Source organism: Ammodytes marinus (assembly GCF_949987685.1).
Source record: "Ammodytes marinus genome assembly, chromosome: 8".
Lineage (NCBI taxonomy): Eukaryota > Metazoa > Chordata > Actinopteri > Uranoscopiformes > Ammodytidae > Ammodytes > Ammodytes marinus.
Genome location: NC_137212.1, coordinates 19,961,538 through 19,982,627, shown reverse-complemented (window position 1 = coordinate 19,982,627; position 21,090 = coordinate 19,961,538). Strand labels below are relative to the sequence as shown.

The window sequence follows — 21,090 nt, the reverse complement described above, 5'->3', positions numbered from 1 at the left end:
ATCACCGAAGACTTGCTTCATGTGGATGTGTAAACAGTGTTGTCGTAAATACTTAGAATTCCTCATGGGCGCGACAGAAGTTACGCACTTAGCTTTAAAAGGTGTCTGTTCTAGTCTGTAATTTGACCACAAGGCAGTACTTTAGGTACAATGTTGGTCAATGGTTAACCTATGGATGTGAAGAAAACATTCTTACAGAGTAGTAATGACCTGGATGAACCAGCTGATGGTTGACTCGTGTAGGTGTAGATCTGGTCTGCAGGATGCTTTAGCTTGGTCTGCATCTTTTTAAACAAAGCAGAATGGGGCCCTTGATAACCTCCCACTTGCTCCACATACTTGGGATGGCAAAGGCAAGAGGCTAGAGAAAGCCATGCCAATACTTTCCCTCTTTGTAGCAACACAGCACAATGCCAGTCTTCCACCAAAGACCTGGCAATATAACTGAACATCTTTACTGCAAGTTTCACATCCAGCAAGAGCTATTCTGCACATGGAAATACTGACACAAAGTTTATGAGATAATTTAAAGTTGGATTTATTGGCATTTGGTCATTTTAAATACACAAAGTAACAAATTAAACAAGTCTAAAGCATGCCAATACAATTAGTTATTTTTTTGGTGTGGTAAAACTATTTACAAAAAAAGTATTTTCAAGTTTGACGGAAACTTTTATAGTCATCGGTCCACAGGGGTGAGGGTCAGAAAAAGTAATGAAAGCAAGTGGGGTTGGGGTGATGTGTAACTGAACTAGGAGGTTGTTGCAACATCAGTGAAGATAACATGAAGGTCAAAAACATCTTCCCTTCATACATTGTGTTCCATATGTGGTTCTCAAAGGAAACAAACAAACAAATCAACCAACACCTGGAACCCCAACTGTGTGAATCACTGACTACTTCATTTCCCCAATGTTTCGCATGTAAAAACTAAAACAAAATGAAAAACAGCCAAAAAGGATATTTGGAATCTGTAGACGTTTTTAACAGGTCCACCGGGTCATACTTCTTGGGTGGTTTGCCTTCCAGAGATCCTAAGCCTTTTTCATCTTGCCATTGTGAGAGCTGCTGCTGTTCTCGCGGTGAGCGGAGCCGTTGACGGCGGCTTCGTGGTGGATGCCGTTGCCGTTCTCGTGGTGCTTGCCGTTGGCGCTGACAGCTGTGCCGTTCTGACACTGCTTATTGTCCTGTTTTGGCAACCGCTTACCCCTCACGTAAGCCTGCACCCAGAAATTGGAAAAGAGCACGAAGAAAAAGGTTCCATAGATCCAGATGAGATGGAGGATCATGGGGAACTGGTAGTCGCAGCTGTCCATGAAGTAATACTGCGTAGCGTGGACAGACACCAGGACAAACTGGGTCTGTTGGAGAAAAAAAAAAGTAGGAGTGAGCCAAGTGCCTACTATCAATAAATGTATTAGGAATCTTTGTTTGTGCCTTTGGAGCAGAGACGTGTCCAGAGTAGTTTAGGACACAGAGAGAGAGTACAGGGTGTATACGTACTAGCTGAATGGCAGTCATGTATTTCTTCCACCACAAAAACTTCTGGAAGCGTGGTCCAGCAGCACTAACGCCATAGTAGAAATACATGATGATGTGGACGGTAGAGTTCACCATGGCATGGAAAGATCCCATTCCACCTGAGGTAATAATCACAACTGCATTAGGATAACTCAAAAGAAAAAAGTTAAAAAGATACAAAAGAATCTTGAAAGATAAAATAAAAAACCTGACAAAACAAAATGCAGTACCTTATAGGTAGCCTGCAAAAGGTTTCTTAAACAAGACCAAGCAGAAACTAAATGGAGAGCCTTGTTGCTGATTGTACAGGTCATGTCATAACACTACCAACTGCTATTGTTCCTCAGTTAATCATTTTCAATCTTTGACAAGTGAAGATTTACAATAGCAAATATGTATGTACTGTATGTACTCACCGGGAGCATACATGATTCCCCACCACCAGGTCCATGGCATGAAAGAGTGGTGGAAGATGTGTAGGAATGTGACCTGGCCATGCTTTTTCCTCAGCACGAAGAAGACCTGACCCAAAGAGGATATTGATTACTTAGAGCAAACAAAGCTGTGGTCACCAAAATTGAACTACACCAAGGCCATCAAGTAAAATGGGGCTGAACATACTGTGTCGATGAGCTCGATGATCTTGGAAAACCAGAACAGCCAGGCCACTTGTACCATCTGGGGAGGAGAGTAAAGACTTGATTGACTCTTAAGTTGCCAACAAGGGCACATTGATAAAAAATTCTAGTGTTACATTTATTTCTATCAAGAACTGAATATGAGCGATAAGTTAGACCGGGCCTTACTCGTAGTGCTTGAGGACTGTCCGACGTATCGACTGGGTCACATCGCCATGTATACGTCGTGGCCCACCCAGACATCAAAAACTAAATAACAAAAAAAATTAAGACTTATTTTTTACATGGGGACTCAACACTGTAATTATGTCTGTGGTCATAGCTAAGAACAGAATCAGTCATCCTTGAAGATAGAAATTCAACCAAAGTACACAAATTAAGTCACGTCCATTTTGAGAGCAGAACTGTATTAAGATTATATGTTCTAAATGTGCACAAAAGGAATTCATTCGAATTATTTAAATTTTGTACACTTTAAACTACAGTGCCTTACTTCATAGACGATGTATATTGACAGTGCAACTAGAAAGAAGTTGTAGCCTATCATGGCTTCCTTTAGCTGGAATGGCTTGCGATTGGCCATAAAGCGAGGTCCGAGATACAGTACAAAGAGCAGGTAGCACAGCAATATTGCGGACATCGGAACAGGACTCTGCATCAGAGGATACCCTTTGAACCGTGGATCTGTAGGAACGAGAGAGAAAAAACAGACAAACATTCAACAAACACACAAACATAGTGACCTTTTATGTATTCAGCCTGGTAAATACTTACCAAATCCCGCCAGGAGGTAGTCATAGATATCCTTGGCATGTGAGCCAAGCTCCTGAATCCCTTGAAGCATGTTTGCCATCTTGTCTTGTTGTGACCAAATGACCTGCAAAGAACCCAACAAGCTCATTGTTAGTCTTCTGACTTGTCAAAGCGAACCACAGCAGCGATCTTTTCACCACTCCCATGACAAGTAGTGAAATATCAATCCCTTTTGGCCAGCTTATGACTTATAAAAGTAATTTATAAGTCACCAACCTTTCCACGATTGTGAAATTTGCAGAAATATGTATATATGAAAAGTTATTTACTTATGACAAAAAAAAACTATTCAATCTTATATGAATCTCTTATTTATTGCTTGAGTCTCCCTGGTGACCAAAAGAATGACAGAGATGGAGAATTTTGTGACATTCCCGTACTCAGCAAGACTGAAATGCAATTACTGTGACAGAGCAGAACAACCTTCACACAAACAAACACTCCCAACATTCAACCACTCATTAGACATGGCCTGATATTAGAGGAGGAGGTGCTACAGGGAACTGGGAGGGCATTCCCTCGTCCCACAGTAAGGCAGCACTCTACTGGCTCAGCTGCTCACCTCAAATGAAACCCAAAAAAGGAAAATAGCAAATGACTGAACTCAAAACAAAAAGTGCAGAACCCTGACATTATTAGCAAATTATTCTTTTTGTTTTGTAGCAACTTTATTTATTGGCAAACTGTCACTACAAACCGAATCTAACAGTTCAACTACAAGTATGGCGAGAAGCATTTCACCAGTGGAAAGTGTCATGACATGAAGCATGCGAGCAGGAATGTTGCTATGGGTTTTCAGACCCGTGTTTTTTTCTGTTGACAGAGGCACGCCATTTCATGTGTGAACCATAAAGTGTATGCACAAAGTAGAAGACATGCAGGGTGCGGTCTCATCTCATCACACTGGACCCAGAGGGAGCCTTTGTTTGATGTACAATCTACAATGCTCTGAGTTTTCACTGCCTTAGGGCTAAAGATCGGCCCTCCTTAAGCCAATATAATCAAAAGCTAATATGAACAGGCAGTGGAATAAAGGGTGGGGTGTGGAGGTCACAGGCAAACTGCAAGAGAGGATACAGTATAAATAAATTCTCAGCGTATACTACAGCTATGTTTAGGATGTCAACCTGCATTCAATTTCTTGTTTTTAAAATGCTAACTTACACCAGATGCAAAAAAAAATTAACTGACACACGCCACAAAGCATAGTGGCCCTTGATCTGCATGTAAAGATCTTTATGATTTATTTTATTTTTTTAAATCAAGGAAGAAAAGGTGAAATTCAATTCCATACAAAGTATTATTTTGAGCATTTATTATGTCAAAGTTAAAAATGACTCAGAGTAGCACAGAAGGTCTCCAGTGAAAAATCGATAAGGTCTCACAAACGGGACATTCCTAATCCTTTTTCGTAAATACCCCCAGGCAGTTTGTATACCTAAGGGTTGTTCAGTTGTTAAGCATGAGTCAATGTTAACTGCATTGTATCTTTCCGGTCGATCTCCCCGTTTAGCTTCCAGGTGAGAGTTCAGCATTCCAGACTCAGTTTGTGACACCTTCCGTCGCCAAGGTGAAAACCTGAACTGGAGTTTTTAATCTCCTTGCGGGCCTCAGTGTTATCACCAAAAGTGACGACATGTTATGAAAACATCAGACACATGACATTTCAGGAAACCCTGACCCTTACACCAAAAAGCGGTCGTGGGTTTTTTGAACTGATGAGGTGGCATTATTAGGCAAGGTGCCTCACATTTCAACACAAGTATCATCATGTCCTTGGAGCAGAATCTCTCTTGATCTGAAATAAGACTTCTGAAAGGATAAAGTGATCTCAGAAATATTTGTTAATAGTTTAACCACTTCACATGGCTTCAAATTTGAGTTAATCAATTCTTACAGGCCACAATTCTCAATTATGTTAACTATTGAATTTGAATGCATTATTAAGTGTAAGTTTGAATTCAGGAGGAAACAGATCTAGTCGTTTTTTGTTGGCATCAATAGCCACCTTTCTGTTTTTAATCAAATGATGTTGTAGATATTGTAACAGTGCACAAAGTAATGATTAAGAAATCCGCCCTAAAGTACTGTATGAACATGTGACTCGGTTTGGAGTTTTATTTTTTGTAGCTCTTTTGAAAATACTTATTTCTGGGAATAGTGGCGAATAATGAAACAGATTGTGTGAGTCAAGGGGATAGTCTCATGATCATGACAACACAAGAAAAGGGAAACAATATTGTATCCTTCCTGAGTCCCAGATGAAGAAAGAAATTCAAAAGATAGATGAAAATGACCAGAAGTACAGAAACCGATATCAGCAGTAGCTGTCTCTGCTTTGACACTTCTGGACCATTTATTGTCTAGTTATCAATGACCTCCAACATGATGACGTCACCATTTCTTATCTCCACCAATTCAAGGCTTTTCTGTTACCTCAGAATTTGGACCAGCATTAGAATAAATGGATCTCAACTAAACTCAATTGTCATTGTTATGCACAGTCAGCAATACTAGTAGGCCTAGTAATTCCACAATAGGAGAGGAACTTCCTCATAACTGTATGAGTGTCTGCTGAATTAAGTCGCATGGCCAAGTAAAGCAGTTTAGCTGTAGACACATGACCACTTAGACAATAACTTCTGTCCCCCATCAAAAAGAAATATTATTGCTTTACAGCCCTAATCAACATCGGTCCAGTCTCGTGACCAAACAAAAATAAAGTTTATGTATATCCCACCACAAACACTTATTCAATATTAGAAAAACCTTGACCAGGAGGGGTCTGTATTACATCTAGGAAGGAGATATGTTACAGTGGAAAGGGAGGGGGAACATTTGGGCCGTGTCAATGAATCATAGGGATGGAAAAAAAGAGAGCCGACCCTCATGAGGTAAGAGTTAATGATGAACAAACTGGAGCAGAGAATACAATTCATATTTTTAAATACCGGGATGATCCAGGAAGCCATTAGTCAAAGACACAGTAAAGTATCCGTTATAAAACGGACTTTTCAAACCAGAACAACCTGAGATCTTCAAGCACCCAAAAGAACGTAAACATTCCCTGAGGGGAAAAAAGAAAAAAAATGGAGTTGCTCAACATGTGAGCAGACTCCACACACAAGTTAGTTCACCTTTTATGGAACATTGGGCAACTTACCTTGTCGAGACTAGACTTTTTTCCCCCTTAAATCATCAGAAGCCGATGTGGATTCTTAGTTCACAGCACGACAAAGCTCCTCTGTCAGCTATAAGGGCGAGCAGGCGGGCGGGCAAGCGGGCAGGCTGGGGCAGCAGCAAAGAGAGAAAACAGCGGAGTAGGGAGAGAAACAGAGAGAGAGAGAGAGAGAGAGAGAGAGAGAGAGAGGATAAGGGAATGAGAATGTAAACTGTCAAAGTGTGACTGGTACAGCAGTCTTCGAAATCCCCGCCCTCACTGACTCACACAGTGGATGAATAACTAGCTCACACAGAGGGAGAGGGTGGGAGGGAGGCTGAGAGAGAGAGAGAGAGTGAGAGAGAAAGAGCGAGAGAGCACTGTGTGTAAACCCAACTGGCCTGAGAGTGAGATGGCCTCTGTTTAAACCCACACTACAAAACTCAACAGGGAATTTTTTTTTTTTTTTTTTTTTTTTTTTAAAATGGTCTTGCTGTTTTGTGACAGCCGCCCTTACTTGAACAGGTCTGAGTTAACCCCTTCCTTACTTTCTAGGTCACAGGTCACACCTACATCCCACTGAAACACGACTGTCAGTGTGCTCTCAGGGGATGGTGGGCTGATAATATTATTCACAGGCAGCGGGCAAGAAATCAGTGGCGACTCTGTTATCATGAAGGGGGCCATTGTTACGCCTTTATTGGTTCTCTACCCGACCAACACCCATTAGGGCACAACTAGCTTCCATTTCTCTCTCAATGAGAGACAATCAATGTCTTGGGGGAGAAATCCTTGAAACAAGTCAGGAGTAGCTGTGTTTCTACTTGTATGGCAAACTTTGCTTTGGCAGCCAAATGTATTTATTTATTTTTTGCCCACAGAAGCTAGTACACCATTTCCAGCTGCACAGTTCTGCTTCATGTTTTTTGCTCAGATCCACAACATGATTGCTTGCTTTATACCATAAAGCAAACCTGTCCAGTTCACTGCCAACTACAAAGAATACCACATAGCCAAATTCATTTGAATTTGTTTGAGCTAGGGAGCATCATAAACTGTCATAAAACCTTGATGTGTACTCAGGGTTGGATAGAAGGCTAATGAGCCCATTAAAAACGATTGCTGCAAAGCAAAGACAAGACTCCAACGCTAAACATTCTTCAGTGTTTTCTGAAGAGTATTAACCCTGCTTGATAGCAAATCACTTAATCTGAACTCGCTGCCACACCCAGCCTTCGCAGTGAGGAACAAAACACAACAATAGATGTTGTTATATGTTCTGCCTCTGAACATATTTGAAGTCATTTAGCGGTAAGTAAATGTCAACTGTAGGGGGAATGCTTGGGGAAACCTTGTAGCTTCATTCATAATTTCTTCCGACTTGTGAATCTGACTTTGAACATGGTCTTAAACCACCATTCATTCTTGTAGAATGATACAGAAGTAAAATAACTGTTGTAATGCTCAGAATTTACCTTTGAAAGCGTATAAGTAAAATGCAAACATGGAAAGAATTCTAGCAGTCTAAATTAAACAACAATACATCAGTAAAAGTTATTAAAAGGGCAGATGTTAAAATGATAAAATGAAAATGATACATTTTTCACAGCAAGGCTATATTTATTGTTAAAAAAGTAATTCATTCAAGTGACTGAAAATGGTAAATTTGCCAAATTATGTCTCGACTCCCAAAAGATTTGACCTACTTCAAGATATTTGCAAATGATTAAATATCTATTTGGTTTCCTATAGACCCAATTTTCTATTGCACTGTATGGAGGACATTAAGTGAAACACTTAAAGCACAAACTATGCTAACTAGGTATTTAATTTGTTTTGCCAATGCTTTATGAGGGGTCTAAAGTATTAGGTTATAAACGTAAAAGCCTTTTAAAAATATATACAAGGGCTCCAGAGATTAGGCACGATTTGTCTCCTTTCCAGGGCACAGTGTCAATCAAAATGTGTTTGCCCATTTTAGACTAGAAATAAAATCATTATACGCTAAATAGCCTACTTAAAACAGCAAACTAAGCATTTATCATAGTAGTCTCTCTTCATAAAAAAGTCAGCAGAAACCCTTGAATAGCACAATGACAATCTGATAATTAAGTGAGTGCCAAGTTGAAACACAGATCAAATCAGTTGAACGGTCTTACGTGACGTAAAAACTAAAAAGACACATTCCAAAGACACATTCCAAAGACACATTCCAATCAAGCCAGCACAATGACAAACCCACTCAAGAAGAACAAAAGGCACGCATCGGTGTGTTCTTCTTGGCCCCAGGGGACAGCAGCAGTCGCCTGGGGAGGGACCCGCGTTTTCACAGTTCAGATACGTCAGTCTGACATAATCTTGTCTCAAGAATGCAGACCGAGATGAAAAAAGATGGATTCAAACATTCCACGATGATTGCAACTCAATTCTCGTTGTGCCGTTTCTTCACAGAGAGACGCTTAAAGAAAAAACGGAACACTACTAGATCATTTAATCCATCCATAGCTTTACTACTAGGATAATACAGCTGAATTATACAATGAGCAAAACCTTTATGTTTATCTTAATATATGTGCATATATGTCCTTTTAATTTAAAAATAGTTTTTAGAATATATATTGGCGGTAACGGTCTTCTTTGTTGGGGATATTATATAATTAAATCCAGTTTAGATTGAAGCCTTATTGCAGTCAATTATATATTTTCATTAAAACAGTTTGCATAAATACAGGATTACACACATACACACCATTTCACAATGTTAAAGTTCTTATACATGTCAGATTTGAGGTATGAGAAATGAAACCCAGTGACCTAATTATAAAATAAACTAGCACAATGCATCCATTTTTAAATCCCACTTAAGCAAAAAAACTTTGAGCATATTCGTATTCCAGTTTTAGTATTTATTACCAGTGGCACAGGAACGTTGCTGAACTTCCCTCAATAAAGTACTTATACCACCTCAGTGTATGTGTGTGTGTGTGTGTGTGTGTGTGTGTGTGTGTGTGTGTGTGTGTGTGTGTGTGTCTGTGTGTGTGTGTGTGTGGGAATAGTATCACCCCTACCTGCAAGTATTCAGACAAGACCCACCATTTAACACTGGTTTCATTCTTTTCCCGCCCTTCCCTTCTTCTCTGTCCCCTCTGAGGTCTCACCCACAAGCGACTCAGATTTCTGAAACTTTCTATAGACAATAGCGTATCGCAACCTACTAAATGAGCCCAAGCTGATGCACATCATGCAGAAACAACTGCAGCCCAGCAGGTGCAGGAAGCATTTAGGAAAGTAATCTGTGTGGGATTTCCAACCAAAACCATAGTTTTGCAACTTAGGGCTAATTATAAGTAGAGTAGAGACAACATTAACTAGGATTTATTAAAAAGGAGAATACTGCTGCTTTTGTGTAAAAAACTAAAAATTGTTAAATCCTTATCCATATCATTGTCATCATAGCTTCAGTGTTTTCACTAAGGAAACTGTGGACCAGTGCGGAGTGTTAAAAGACAAGTTACCACTTATTTCTCTAGACTAACATTTCTGTCAAGAAAAAGGCTGTGAATGGAGAGTTGGTTTAGTTTGACCTACAGGTCAACTGACAATACTGATATCCAAAGCAAAGAGTGACGGATTTACAGTTGGCCCGAGGCTGTCCACAATCCCTAGGATCCTCAAAAAAAAAAAAAAAAGTTCAAACACCCCAGAGAACATTGTAAAAGACTTTGTAGAAAAGCCAGGATCGATTGATAAAGTTGTCAACGACACCATCACTCTGTTAGGGAAAATATTATTGTGTGAATATATGAAATATATTTACACTATATTGTATTATCATAAATTATTAATCTTCATGGAATCGATCAAACTGCTCTGACCTCAGTCTTGTTTAAGATAAAGTCAGGTTGTTTTATGAACTGAAGACTACTCCTCGCCAGCTAGATTTGTTATGATGTCTCACTACCCCAACCCTGAAAATCTAGTACGTAGGCTGAAATGTTTGTGCGTAATTAGATTTTGCTATAACTTCTGGAGAATGACTGCATTCTCCGGTCATATCATTTAAATCCCCTTGTTGCATTGTTCTGTCTTGACCCTTGTTTGCAAACAATAAAGATCCGTTTCCACCTTTACTGAGGGTCACGATCACCAAGCAAATTTAGTTTTTTCTATTGACTGGTGAAACAAGTTATTGCTACATTTCTATTGTAAAGAAATAATTTATATTTGACAATTAGGCCTGTGTCAGACCTACAATGCAAATGACGAATAATGGAGATGATATCACTGATGACATAATACCACCTTTTGAAATATGAATTCAAAAATAATATTAGTTATCATGGCATTAAACCAATGATACTAGACTAGTCTAAAATGGCATAGTCATCTGTGCTTAAAGAAAAAAGAAAGAAAGAATGGAATCTAATTGTGACGTTGAATTTGAAAATCGAATCGATGATTTGGAGAATCGGGACACCCCTTTAACACCAGACTGGTTGAGAATATGTGATGAGGAAAAAGTGCATGACTAACATTTTCCTCTACCTAGCAAAGCACTTTTACTACAGCTGCTCAGTGACCAACGGTAGAAGACTGTGGTAAACAACAGTGTGTGTATTACTGCTGCATGCACAAACCCAGCCAAGGATGCAAAAAAATAAGTATCCATGCCATTTCCACTGGCTGAAACTTTAATTTTCTTTATTAGCCCCGCTCTTGCCTTAAAAGACAGCCCTTCAATAAGGGCTGTTGACACTGGAAGCTGGTGAAGTGTAAACAGGGGAGGGTGGAGCGTTAACAGTCACAATGCTGCTGTAGTATTGACTTTACTGTCAGAAATACACCTTGTTCGGTTGTCCTTGAGGCCCTTTTGTCTCAATCCATCAGTTGTTGGTTACGGCTGATGTTTACATGTCTACACAAGAGTAAGTGAACCATATCATACACCACAGGTGACCAGCATCTGAGGGGAAAAGAAATAAGTGGAGGGCCGGCTAGTACAACACATTCCAGTAACAGGAATGCCATGCAGAGAGGCTGTTGCAACATGTTTCCCATTTTCACTATGTCGTAACAACAAAGACTCATTACAGTTACGGATGCTTTGCGGAAAATGTATTGAATTAAGTATTTCAATCAGAATTTGGCCATGTGCTCAGTGTCAACTCAACTTGACAGTTGTGTCACTTGTAGCCTTAAATACAGCAAAACAAATCTGAATCCCATTCAAATGACAAACTACTCTTATACTTGTGTGGTATAAACCAAACTAATTTAATCTTCACAGTATAATTTTGCCATTATGCATTGTCGTTGCATAAATGAGGTGCTGCTAGTAGTTGTTCTGGCTTCCTAACAGATTGAGGAAATTGAAAACGGTTGATATGACCAATACTGTTGCGTCCAGGAATCAAGCCGGTGGTGACTATCAAGAACGTTGCAACATAATGTGAATGTTTATGCTTATGCATCACATGGTTCAAAAGTTCAACACCTGCTCACAGGAGTTTCTGGTGTTCTACTGTCTGTAGGCCTAACCAAATCCTACAATCTAAACATACATTTGCATAAGTGGTCGACATGGTATGGCAGACGAGGTACAAACTACAAGAGTCTTGTTAACTACACAATGAGAATTTTGTCTTCATTCAATTTTGTGTTGCCACAAAATAAAAAAATCATACTGAATGAATCCTCATTCCACCTTATTGATCAGGTGACCTCACCGACCCTTCCAATACCTCCTATGGCATTTGTACAGAGCAGGTTCTCCGCCTTGTTCTCTGAATATGGACAACAACAATGTTTATTGGAAAGCCTTGTTCAAAATAATCTTCACTTTTTTACAAGTTTTTATTTGAACAATTATTACTAATGCTTAGGTTAATATAGGCTACAAGATGAGCTTTAACTGATGACATGATGTAACACCACGTAGTAGCCTTAACATCGCCTCTGATAGATGGACCATTGTTGCCTTGTATAAAAATAAAGATAATAATAATAATAATAATAATAATAATAATAATAATAATAATAATAATAATAATAATAATAATAATAAACACAAGCACACACACAAATACCCTGGAACCAAAATCAAATCAAGCACATCTGCTACAAAAAAAAAATACAAATTAAAATAAAAAAAAAACTAGTCCCTATACTCAAATAGGCTACCAAGAGCTCAGGATAGGGCGATAGCAAAAGAAAAACAAAAAAAAACGTTAGATAGGCGAAACGTTATGTGCTATAGTTCCTAGTCCACTTGTCAGACAAGTAGGCCTACACACAGACACAAGTTCCCCTTTAGCCTACTTTTAGTGAAGTAGAACAGCTACAAACAAAAAAAAACGCTGACAGCCAACATTAGCATTCCACCTTCAAGGTGTAGAATTACAATAGACTCCACTGAACAGAGGCTGACTGAACTTTTTTTCGCCGCCCAGGTGCAAATCATGAGAAGCGAGCAGATAACGGACTGTGCCGTTATTAACTTGAACAACTAAGCTAGGCCTAATTGATGTGCAAACTGAATCTACAACATCACGATTTCAACCTCTTGTATGGCCTACTATGGTTTCAACTGATAAACATTTGGGCAGTGAGCACAACACCAAAAAGTGGTTAAAAGTGACTCGCACCTGTAGCTTTAAGTGGCTTAAAAGAAGAAACAAAAGTATTACTTACTATAGGAAGATAAACAACATAGTAGCCTATAGGCCTAAGTCACTAGAATTCAATTTGAATAGGACGCTGCGTCAAAGTAGCCCACCCCCTATTACCCCCCAAAGCAAAATAAAACCACATTAAGTTAACCCCAACCGACATTTGTCTAATTCATTTGATAGCAGTAACCTACGGAAGGCACCAGATGTAAAACTAACCTGCGGAGAAGAAGGATGACGATATCCCCCGACCCGTGTGTGAAGTTGTTCTCCGCTCCGCTTCCTCTTCCTCTTCCTATCCGCTTTAATTTCCCTCTGCTCAGACCCAACCCTTTTCGTGGAGCTGGGGAAAGGTGGAGTCATAAACGCAGCCCGCCGTAAGATGGTCGCCTAATATGGACGTGATCAACAGGCTGTATCAATGATTCAAATGCCAATCATCATCGGTCTAAACATCAGTGAGTGCAGCTTCCTTGTAGCAGACCGAGCTATTAAGCTTCCTCTATTTACACTCTCTGGCATAGTCTACCGTTAATCAAATTGTAGGCTTCACTCAAATGAGCTCTGATATGTTTTGGAGAAAGTGTTATTGTGATTATAGATTTGTGACATGAGAAGGTGAGAAGGCCTAGGCTATAGTTGGCATCATAGAACCAAGCTTTTATCTGTCATAGGCTACTTAAAATAATATCTTTGTCCCTATAAACTAAAAGTACACCTGAGCCACCTGCACCTTTTATATTTTTAACTTCAACACTGTAGCATTTAAAGAACAAGTGAGGTCACTTACACAACACTGTAATGATTCTTGTTTATTCTGGCTATAAATCGATGAATGACATAATTTGATCGCCAATAACGACAAAGGGTCGGCTCGCACTTCATAAACCATGCTTTGGTAGCCTCTGTGTCAGTTTAGTTTACACCCTTGAACATTTCAAAACAAATGGGATTATTATTATTTGAAGTGATCCAGCACTCCCAGCTTTTTATGGATAGTCTTTAAACTTGTGTGTGATGCCGTCTTCAGGGTGACCTTCAGCCATAATTAAGTAAAGAAATGACCCTGATTCCTTCACAGAAACACACGAGGATAAATAAAAGTTAAATTAAATGAAAATGAAATATCTTTTTGGTCACCTAAACAAAGGTCTGATTGATAGTAAAATGATTGGAAGGCGTCTAATTCTATTGGTATATATATATTTTTTTCTCTTTGACTTTAATATTCAACAGAGAGCAGCAAACAAACATATTCAAAGGCCAATACACTGGCAGACGACTACATTCCATGTGCAACTGTTTCATTACAGTAAACCTCCAGTTTGTGGGAGGGCTTTAAACAACATGAAGCGTGGTTTGGGTGAGTGATGACAAAGTACTATGCTGAGTGACAATCAAAGGTGAAAAATGGGCCAGACAGGTTTCACTTCCTCACTGCGTCACACATCCGAAGAGCTTAACTTGAGCACATTGCAGCAACACCAGGCCTAATCTGTCTGTCAGAGAGTACATGACATGCCTCTCTGTCATTCACCCATTGTTTACAACAATGTTGGGAGTTATCGAGGAAACAAAAAAAAAACCTGAACAGCATTGTAAGCTAAACATGCATAAGTCAGATACTATTTTTTAATTAAATCCATATTTTGGTCTTTTTTGTTTGATCACATGCATATAAATTGATAAACATGTGCTTACATTTTGGCAAGATGGTGACTTCTACCTTTTGAATTGAGTTTGTCAAACTAATCCATATGTACTTTTCTGTAAACAATGTGCTTTAACACTCAAACTCAGTCATGTAAATTAAGGCTCCTTTCTTTTACATTATGCACTAGGCCTATACACACATTTAATGCCAACATGGTGTCTAAAGTCTTAAAAGAAAATCCCCTGCTTGTGTAAATGTTTTACCCTTGCATATGAACTCACTGGAAACCCTGAATATAGAAAAGTGTCCTCAACCCACACTCATGGCTCATAATCACAGTCCTAGTGTCCCCAAGTGGTTATGTGTTGTTACTGCAACTCAACATTTTCTTGTGTCCGTGTGACTTTTAAATTAAGTTTGCCGTGAGTAGTATTAAGTTGGAAATGCAGAAGGTAATTCATTTGAAACGGAACAAAATGCACACAAATATTACCCATATACACTCACCGGCCACTTTATTAGGTACACCTGTTCAATGGCTTATAAAAACAAAAAGCTAATCAGCCAATCACATGGCAGAAATTTAATGCATTTAGGCATTTAGACGTGGTCAAGACAATGTACTGAAGTCAAAATGAGCATCAGAATGGGGAAGAAAGGGGGTTAAAGTGACTTTGAACGTGGCATGGTTGATGGTGCACGGCAGGATGGGTCCATACTTTCATGTTGTTTACGCCGTTTTGCACATGAGAGAAACAGATACCTTCTACGTCTTATTAGCACCCATTTACCTCCAGGAGCCTCCAAAGGGAGCACTCAGGAAAGCTAATACAAAAACACTCAGCCCTCAAGGGGCTACTGGAAACAGTAAGTCAAACATGCTTTGTTTGTTCATGATTTGAATGCTGCACATTTATTTTGGAGGGTAGTGCTTTCTCTATTAAAGGGTATGCTCTGAGTTCAAGGACAATGTCTTAAAAAGACCAAGAATTTAAATGATATGTCATTGAGACTTTACAAAAAAAAGAGAGCGACTTGGACTGCCAACTGTCTCGAAATGTTTGCGGGCTCATTCTGCTCCGTCTTTCCTATATGTGGCTTGAGAGGAGGGGTTGTTTTCACAGGACCTCTACCAGAGGGCTGGGCTCTGGAGGACTGGGCTGCTCTGCCTACAGGATGAGAAGAAAAGGAAGAAAAAAATGGAAAAGAGGGAGGGCAGAGTATAGGGAAGGGGGTTTGGGAAGGCCTTTTTCCAGTCCCTCTACTCTTTCAATTTATAGGTCCTCAACACACACACCCCCATACACACACATAGACAGGAGAGGCCAGCAGGACAAAGTCAGGATGTGACATCATTCACAGGAAGAGAAGCCAAACAACTTTTCCCCTTCTTTGCTGTGTTGTCTTTGCTCTGGGTGAAGTTTGGTCTGTTTAGTGGCCGGGCAGGCAGAGAAAGAGAGGATCCAGAGGAGCCAGAGGGGGGAGGCAGAGCAGCTGGAGCTGTCCTCCACTGGGAGCTTAAAGTCGGGGACGTCCGACGTCTTTGCACCACATTCCAGACGCTCCACCGTAGGATTTCAGCCAGGTACAGTGCAAGACAGTACTTTTTTTTGTTCCATTCTGTAATCTCTTGTTTTTGTCTCTCCCTCAGACTCTTCCTTGCGATGCCTAAGCTTTTTGTTCTTTCTCGTTCATGTCTCGGGGCTTGAGAGGACTTTTTGTTATTAGTCACAGCCAAGAAAATATGCCAACAGTGCATGATCAGACATGCTTCAGTCAGAGGCTGTGAAGGCATGCAGAGAGACAGACAGTGATCCAAATGAAAGTAATAACTGTGTGCCACATGCTTTCACTTTTCATACAAACCATTGATGTGTTCAGGATCTAGGAGTGTCCCAAGTTTAATGATAGTCTGAAACTGTATCTCCCTGAATGGGAGTACTGAGTGAAACCTCAGAAGCTCTTTTGTTATGGACACTTTCAGAGCTATCTAATGACCACGTATTCACGTTCCCCCAGTGGTGTTTTTTTTTTAACTTTGAGATCAGGCAGACTGTGCAAGCTGCTGGAAAGAAAGAAAAAGGACCCATCTCCTATTTCAAATACTGTTTGATAATCAGTATTTCCGCACGTTAGTAAGAGTGAACAGAACCCAGCGAAACCGTGACCCTGACATACATGGGAGAGAGGTTTGTGGATTGTAGTTTTCTGATGAGATATACTCAATCAACAAAGGTTCAGTCAACAAACACCACCAGTGTAAGTATCTTTGTTGGTCCAGAATGATTATGAAGAGACAGTAACTTCTGCTATCAGGTCAGAGCGAAACAACCACACAGGAAATGTTGAGACCAGCAGTTTAAAATGAGACACAGATGCGGATACGGTATCATGTTGCAACCACAGTCACTTGAATAAGACTGCAGTGTCAAATCTGTGGAGGCAACAAATGCTGCAGTCTTCCAAATGGGCTGAATGGAAACGCTCCACTCAGTGGAGCTTTACACGTTGTAAAGAGTGAAATGTAACCCTTTCAATAGGTGACGTACCAATTCCAATAAACTGCCCATCTTATTTTCCTACATAACCTAACATTTATGTTTTACTATCATAATAATTAAGGTATTGGATCACATCACATTTCATGAGGTCATGCTCATGATGAGTGAGTGTTCTCTGCCAGATGGTTAATAGCGATCAGAAGAAAATATCCCTCAATAATGTATTGGTTGTGTTTCGTGTCAAATTTCCCACGGAGGGTTCTGTCAGCCTGTTTACACGGACGTGTTCTCTCACCATACTCTCTAGAATTCAAACATCTGATGGGAGTAGCAACATGCCATTCTTTTCCCCAATTACGCTTGACTCTAGTGGCCTGAATTCTGCAACAGCTGACTGACACTGCAGCTTTTTTTTTTTATCAATTTGTGCTACTGAAAATTATGTGAAACGGTAAAAAGGTGATATTGGAACATTTGGATTTAACTCAAACCAGTTTATTGGTTTTCTGTGCAGTATGTACTTTGTCCCACATGAGTCATTATAATGATGTGCCTACTTCACTTTTTTATACAGATGCTTTTTTGTCTTCAAAAACCCTTTTGTAAACTATCTGACAATGATATGTATAGCTTATTGTAGTTCTACCTTTGATGTTTTGTTCATATGCATTTTTTGGGTCATGCTGGCCCTAAGCGTATACAGGAAAGGAGAAAGCCTATCACTTCTCTTATTGTTCTGCTCCACAGAAACGTCCCACTATTGGAAAACAAGAGCTCCCCCTGCAATCTTTGCTTGACAGACGCTGACCCCTTGTGACCTGCTTTCCGAGGCCAAAACCAGCCTGGGGTTTAATTTCTCTGAAGTTTTGCGCGTTTTATCCAGCTCAAGACTAATTCTTATCCTGGATAGCTTGTCCTCCACTTAACCTCTCTGGGGAGACGACTGACTCGATGGCGCTGTGTCTTGGACAAGTGTTCAGCAAAGACAAAACGTTCAGGCCGAGGAAGCGCTTCGAACCGGGCACCCAGCGCTTTGAACTCTACAAGAAGGCCCAGGCCTCGCTCAAGTCCGGCCTGGACCTGAGGAAAGTGGTGCAGCTGCCCGAGGGAGAGTACATCAACGACTGGATTGCCGTTCACGTGGTGGACTTCTTTAACAGGATCAACTTGATCTACGGCACCATGAGCGAGTTTTGCACCGAGCGCACCTGTCCCATCATGTCCGGCGGGCTGAGGTACGAGTACAGGTGGCAGGACGGCGACGACTACAAGAGGCCCACTAAGCTGCCCGCTCTCAAATACATGAACCTGCTGATGGACTGGATAGAGTCGCTCATCAACAATGAAGACATCTTCCCCACCAGAGTAGGTGTGTGAGGAGTCCCGCAGTGAAGGCGGCTGGTCAGGCTATTGTTGAGTCAGTGTGTAACCGTATGCATGATTGATTGCCAGCCTGGCTGCGCTGATATTGTGCTGCATAAACAGTCTGTCAAGTGTCAACTTGGAGTGCGAGCCTGTACCTCCTCCATTAATATCTCAAATTGGGAAGATGGAGTTCAAGCAGAGTTTAATTGAATGAGGTTGACTTTTAGGGGAGATTAAAAAGGGTGGCTGTGCCAGATTTGACAATCAACATGTATTTGAGGTGATAATGTCATGCACAATCGAGAAATAGCATGATTTTCACTTTGCATGATTTTGTTCTTGGAGCTATGGTTTCCTCCTACAGTCCATAGACATGCAGGCTGGGTTCAAGGAAAACTCTAAAAATGCTTATACAGTAGGTTCAATTTTTATTTTATTTTTTACCAGGGTGTTTCCCTACTATTGCCAAATGCATGCACAATCCCCTACAGCCCTGTGAAGGACAACATGGGGACACAAAATTGGTTGGCTATTGCAATCATAAGACGTAGTCTAGGAACCAATGTGGTTCCCAACCTCTTTTGTCAGGCGTACCCCGACAGCTCTCACGAATAGAAGGGCTCTCAAGTTCCCCATAATCAATGTGTCCCTTCCATAGATTGGATAGCTTTAAATAATTGTTTGATAGTTTTTCACAGCTGTGAACACACAGAGGCTCATGTTGTTGGTTTATGGAGCCATAAATACACAAAATATCCGACTTGCCCCATTCTGTAGATATGCGTCTTCAATTATTATAATTTTTATTTATTTACTATTTCATGATTTTTATTTTGTTAAACAGCCTGAGATACTCCACAGTTAACCTCATATATACCTTCGGGGGCACTTTAATCAACCTAGTATGCAAATATAGATTGCGATTGTGCTCGCAATTACGTTGTAGTTCAAATCAAAGATTGACGATGTAGAGGAGAAATATTAATTACAGAATATGACACCTACTAAATGAAGTAGTTTCAATGATAGAAAGTGATAACATTTTTGCCCCAGATGTCAGATCTGATCAAACAATTTCCTCAGCTGGACGCCTCTTAATAACTGTAACACTGTTCTCCTCTCTTCACACTAGGCGTTCCTTTCCCCAAGAACTTCCAGCAGGTGTGCAAGAAGATCCTGAGCCGTCTCTTCAGGGTGTTTGTGCATGTTTACATCCATCACTTTGACAGCATCTGCAGCATGGGTGCGGAGGCCCATATCAATACCTGCTACAAGCACTACTACTACTTCATCTCAGAGTTCAACCTCATTGACCACTCTGAACTGGAGCCCCTGGTAAGATACAATAGCGACCTATAGTGACCTCAGATGGGTGAGGGTGAGGACAGGGTGTAGGGGAAAACAAGATGAGTGTGTGTTTTCACAGGGACTGGGAGGGTTGTCGTTATCAGTCTCATAACTGTCACTCTAGCAGGAAATATCAGCCATCCTTCCATCTACAACCTTGTTATACTGCATGCTCTGTGAGGCTGAGTTCTGTCTTCACGTCAGAGGGTCTTCCAAGTTCCTGCGCATGCAGTGCAGATAGAATAGCAGAAAATTTGCAGTCATGTAATAAGGCAGACTTTGTACAGCTTTTTTTCCAAGAAAGGGGCCCCCATCACATATGAGCAGATGGACAATGGTGCTCCGAGCTTCAATAAAAGGCTTCAGTTATCATCATTGCAAAGAACGGGAAGTAGTTATCTTTGCCAAAGTAAAACAGGGATGAGACATTTATGTCAACACCCCACAGGAAAGATAAATAGCCATGTTTTATTGCACCTTTAGTACCCAGAGCCTTATGGGAACACAGCTTTCTTTCTCACAATAAAAAATTATGATTGCCCATATTGAAAGCGTAGATTGCGTTCATAACAATCATTTATCTCCTTATATGATATGAATTTGTTGTGTTTAACATGTCCTTTGTTTTCTTTTCTTACAGAAAGAGATGACAGAGAAGATATGCAATTAAACAAAACCCCATGGACAAAGGACTTTACATTTCACTTTATCTGAGCCCCGTGAGAAATCATCGGCTTCAAAACACTCGAAACAAATAACAATTTCTACATAAAAATGTACGAGTACATTTTTGAGCATAACTGAGAAGGTCTGCTAACTTTCAGATGGCATTGTGCCTTCATAGAGGTTTTTCTTAACAATAATTATGGCACTTGATGCCATCATTATCGGACGTTGTGCTGGTTTATACAGTATGATTACATTTCCTGTGCTCTATATGTATGCATTTTCTTACTGTGCATGTGTGTGTGTGTGTGTGTGTGTGTGTGTCTGCCTTTTTATATACAGTGCTGAGTCTTGTTTTGTTGAATGAGTTTATTTTATTTCATTTGATGTGAGTTTTTAAAAATGGTTTAAATATAAAAAAGCAGCCTAAAAATGATCACTTAAAGCAATGTGTTTTCTTTTTATTTATGTTGGCTATTGCACCATAAAAATATGTAGAAAAACGTGTCGCAATTTTATTTTCATTTTCCATATTGAACTCTGTATCACAGAGGTGGAAATATGGCATATATTATTTTTATTTGTTATATATTTGCATTAAAGGTTTGGTCTGGTAATACAGGCCATAAGCTCTTAGGCCTATTTAGTTTCAGGGCAAAACCAACTTAGGCCTACTACTAGGCTACATATTTCAGGTGAAATCATGGACCTATTATAAAAATGGTGTGTAGGACTTGGCTAAACCTAGAACTGCGAA

The 21,090-nt window shown here is 40.1% G+C and overlaps 3 protein-coding genes across 5 annotated transcripts in view; 1 reads left to right on the top strand and 2 right to left on the bottom strand.

The window, feature by feature from the left end:
- The window catches only part of erich3 (glutamate-rich 3), a gene marked incomplete at both ends in the record, with an annotated part of 239,266 nt that overhangs the window by 126,607 nt on the left and 91,569 nt on the right, over window positions 1-21,090 (bottom strand).
- elovl1b (ELOVL fatty acid elongase 1b) lies at window positions 523-13,109 on the bottom strand. Of its 2 annotated transcripts, XM_080032425.1 has the most exons (9): window positions 13,020-13,109; window positions 6,136-6,260; window positions 2,934-3,036; window positions 2,653-2,843; window positions 2,328-2,408; window positions 2,143-2,199; window positions 1,938-2,043; window positions 1,504-1,640; window positions 523-1,361 (listed from the first exon to the last, which is right to left on the bottom strand). In XM_080032425.1, exons 3-9 carry the CDS (start codon window positions 3,010-3,012, stop codon window positions 1,035-1,037), a joined length of 978 nt encoding a protein of 325 aa, XP_079888551.1. In that variant the 5' UTR covers window positions 3,013-3,036; window positions 6,136-6,260; window positions 13,020-13,109; the 3' UTR covers window positions 523-1,034. The 2 variants fall into 2 exon arrangements, with proteins under 2 accessions (XP_079888551.1, XP_079888550.1); XM_080032424.1 differs by lacking the exon at window positions 6,136-6,260 and having other exon boundaries at window positions 13,020-13,103.
- On the top strand, window positions 15,774-20,749 carry mob3c (MOB kinase activator 3C). Of its 2 annotated transcripts, none has more exons than XM_080033211.1 (4): window positions 15,774-16,039; window positions 17,703-18,324; window positions 19,453-19,655; window positions 20,308-20,749. In XM_080033211.1, the coding sequence occupies exons 2-4, from the start codon at window positions 17,907-17,909 to the stop codon at window positions 20,335-20,337; spliced, it is 651 nt and encodes a 216-aa protein (XP_079889337.1). In that variant the 5' UTR covers window positions 15,774-16,039; window positions 17,703-17,906; the 3' UTR covers window positions 20,338-20,749. The 2 variants fall into 2 exon arrangements, with proteins under 2 accessions (XP_079889337.1, XP_079889338.1); XM_080033212.1 differs by lacking the exon at window positions 15,774-16,039 and adding an exon at window positions 16,602-16,713.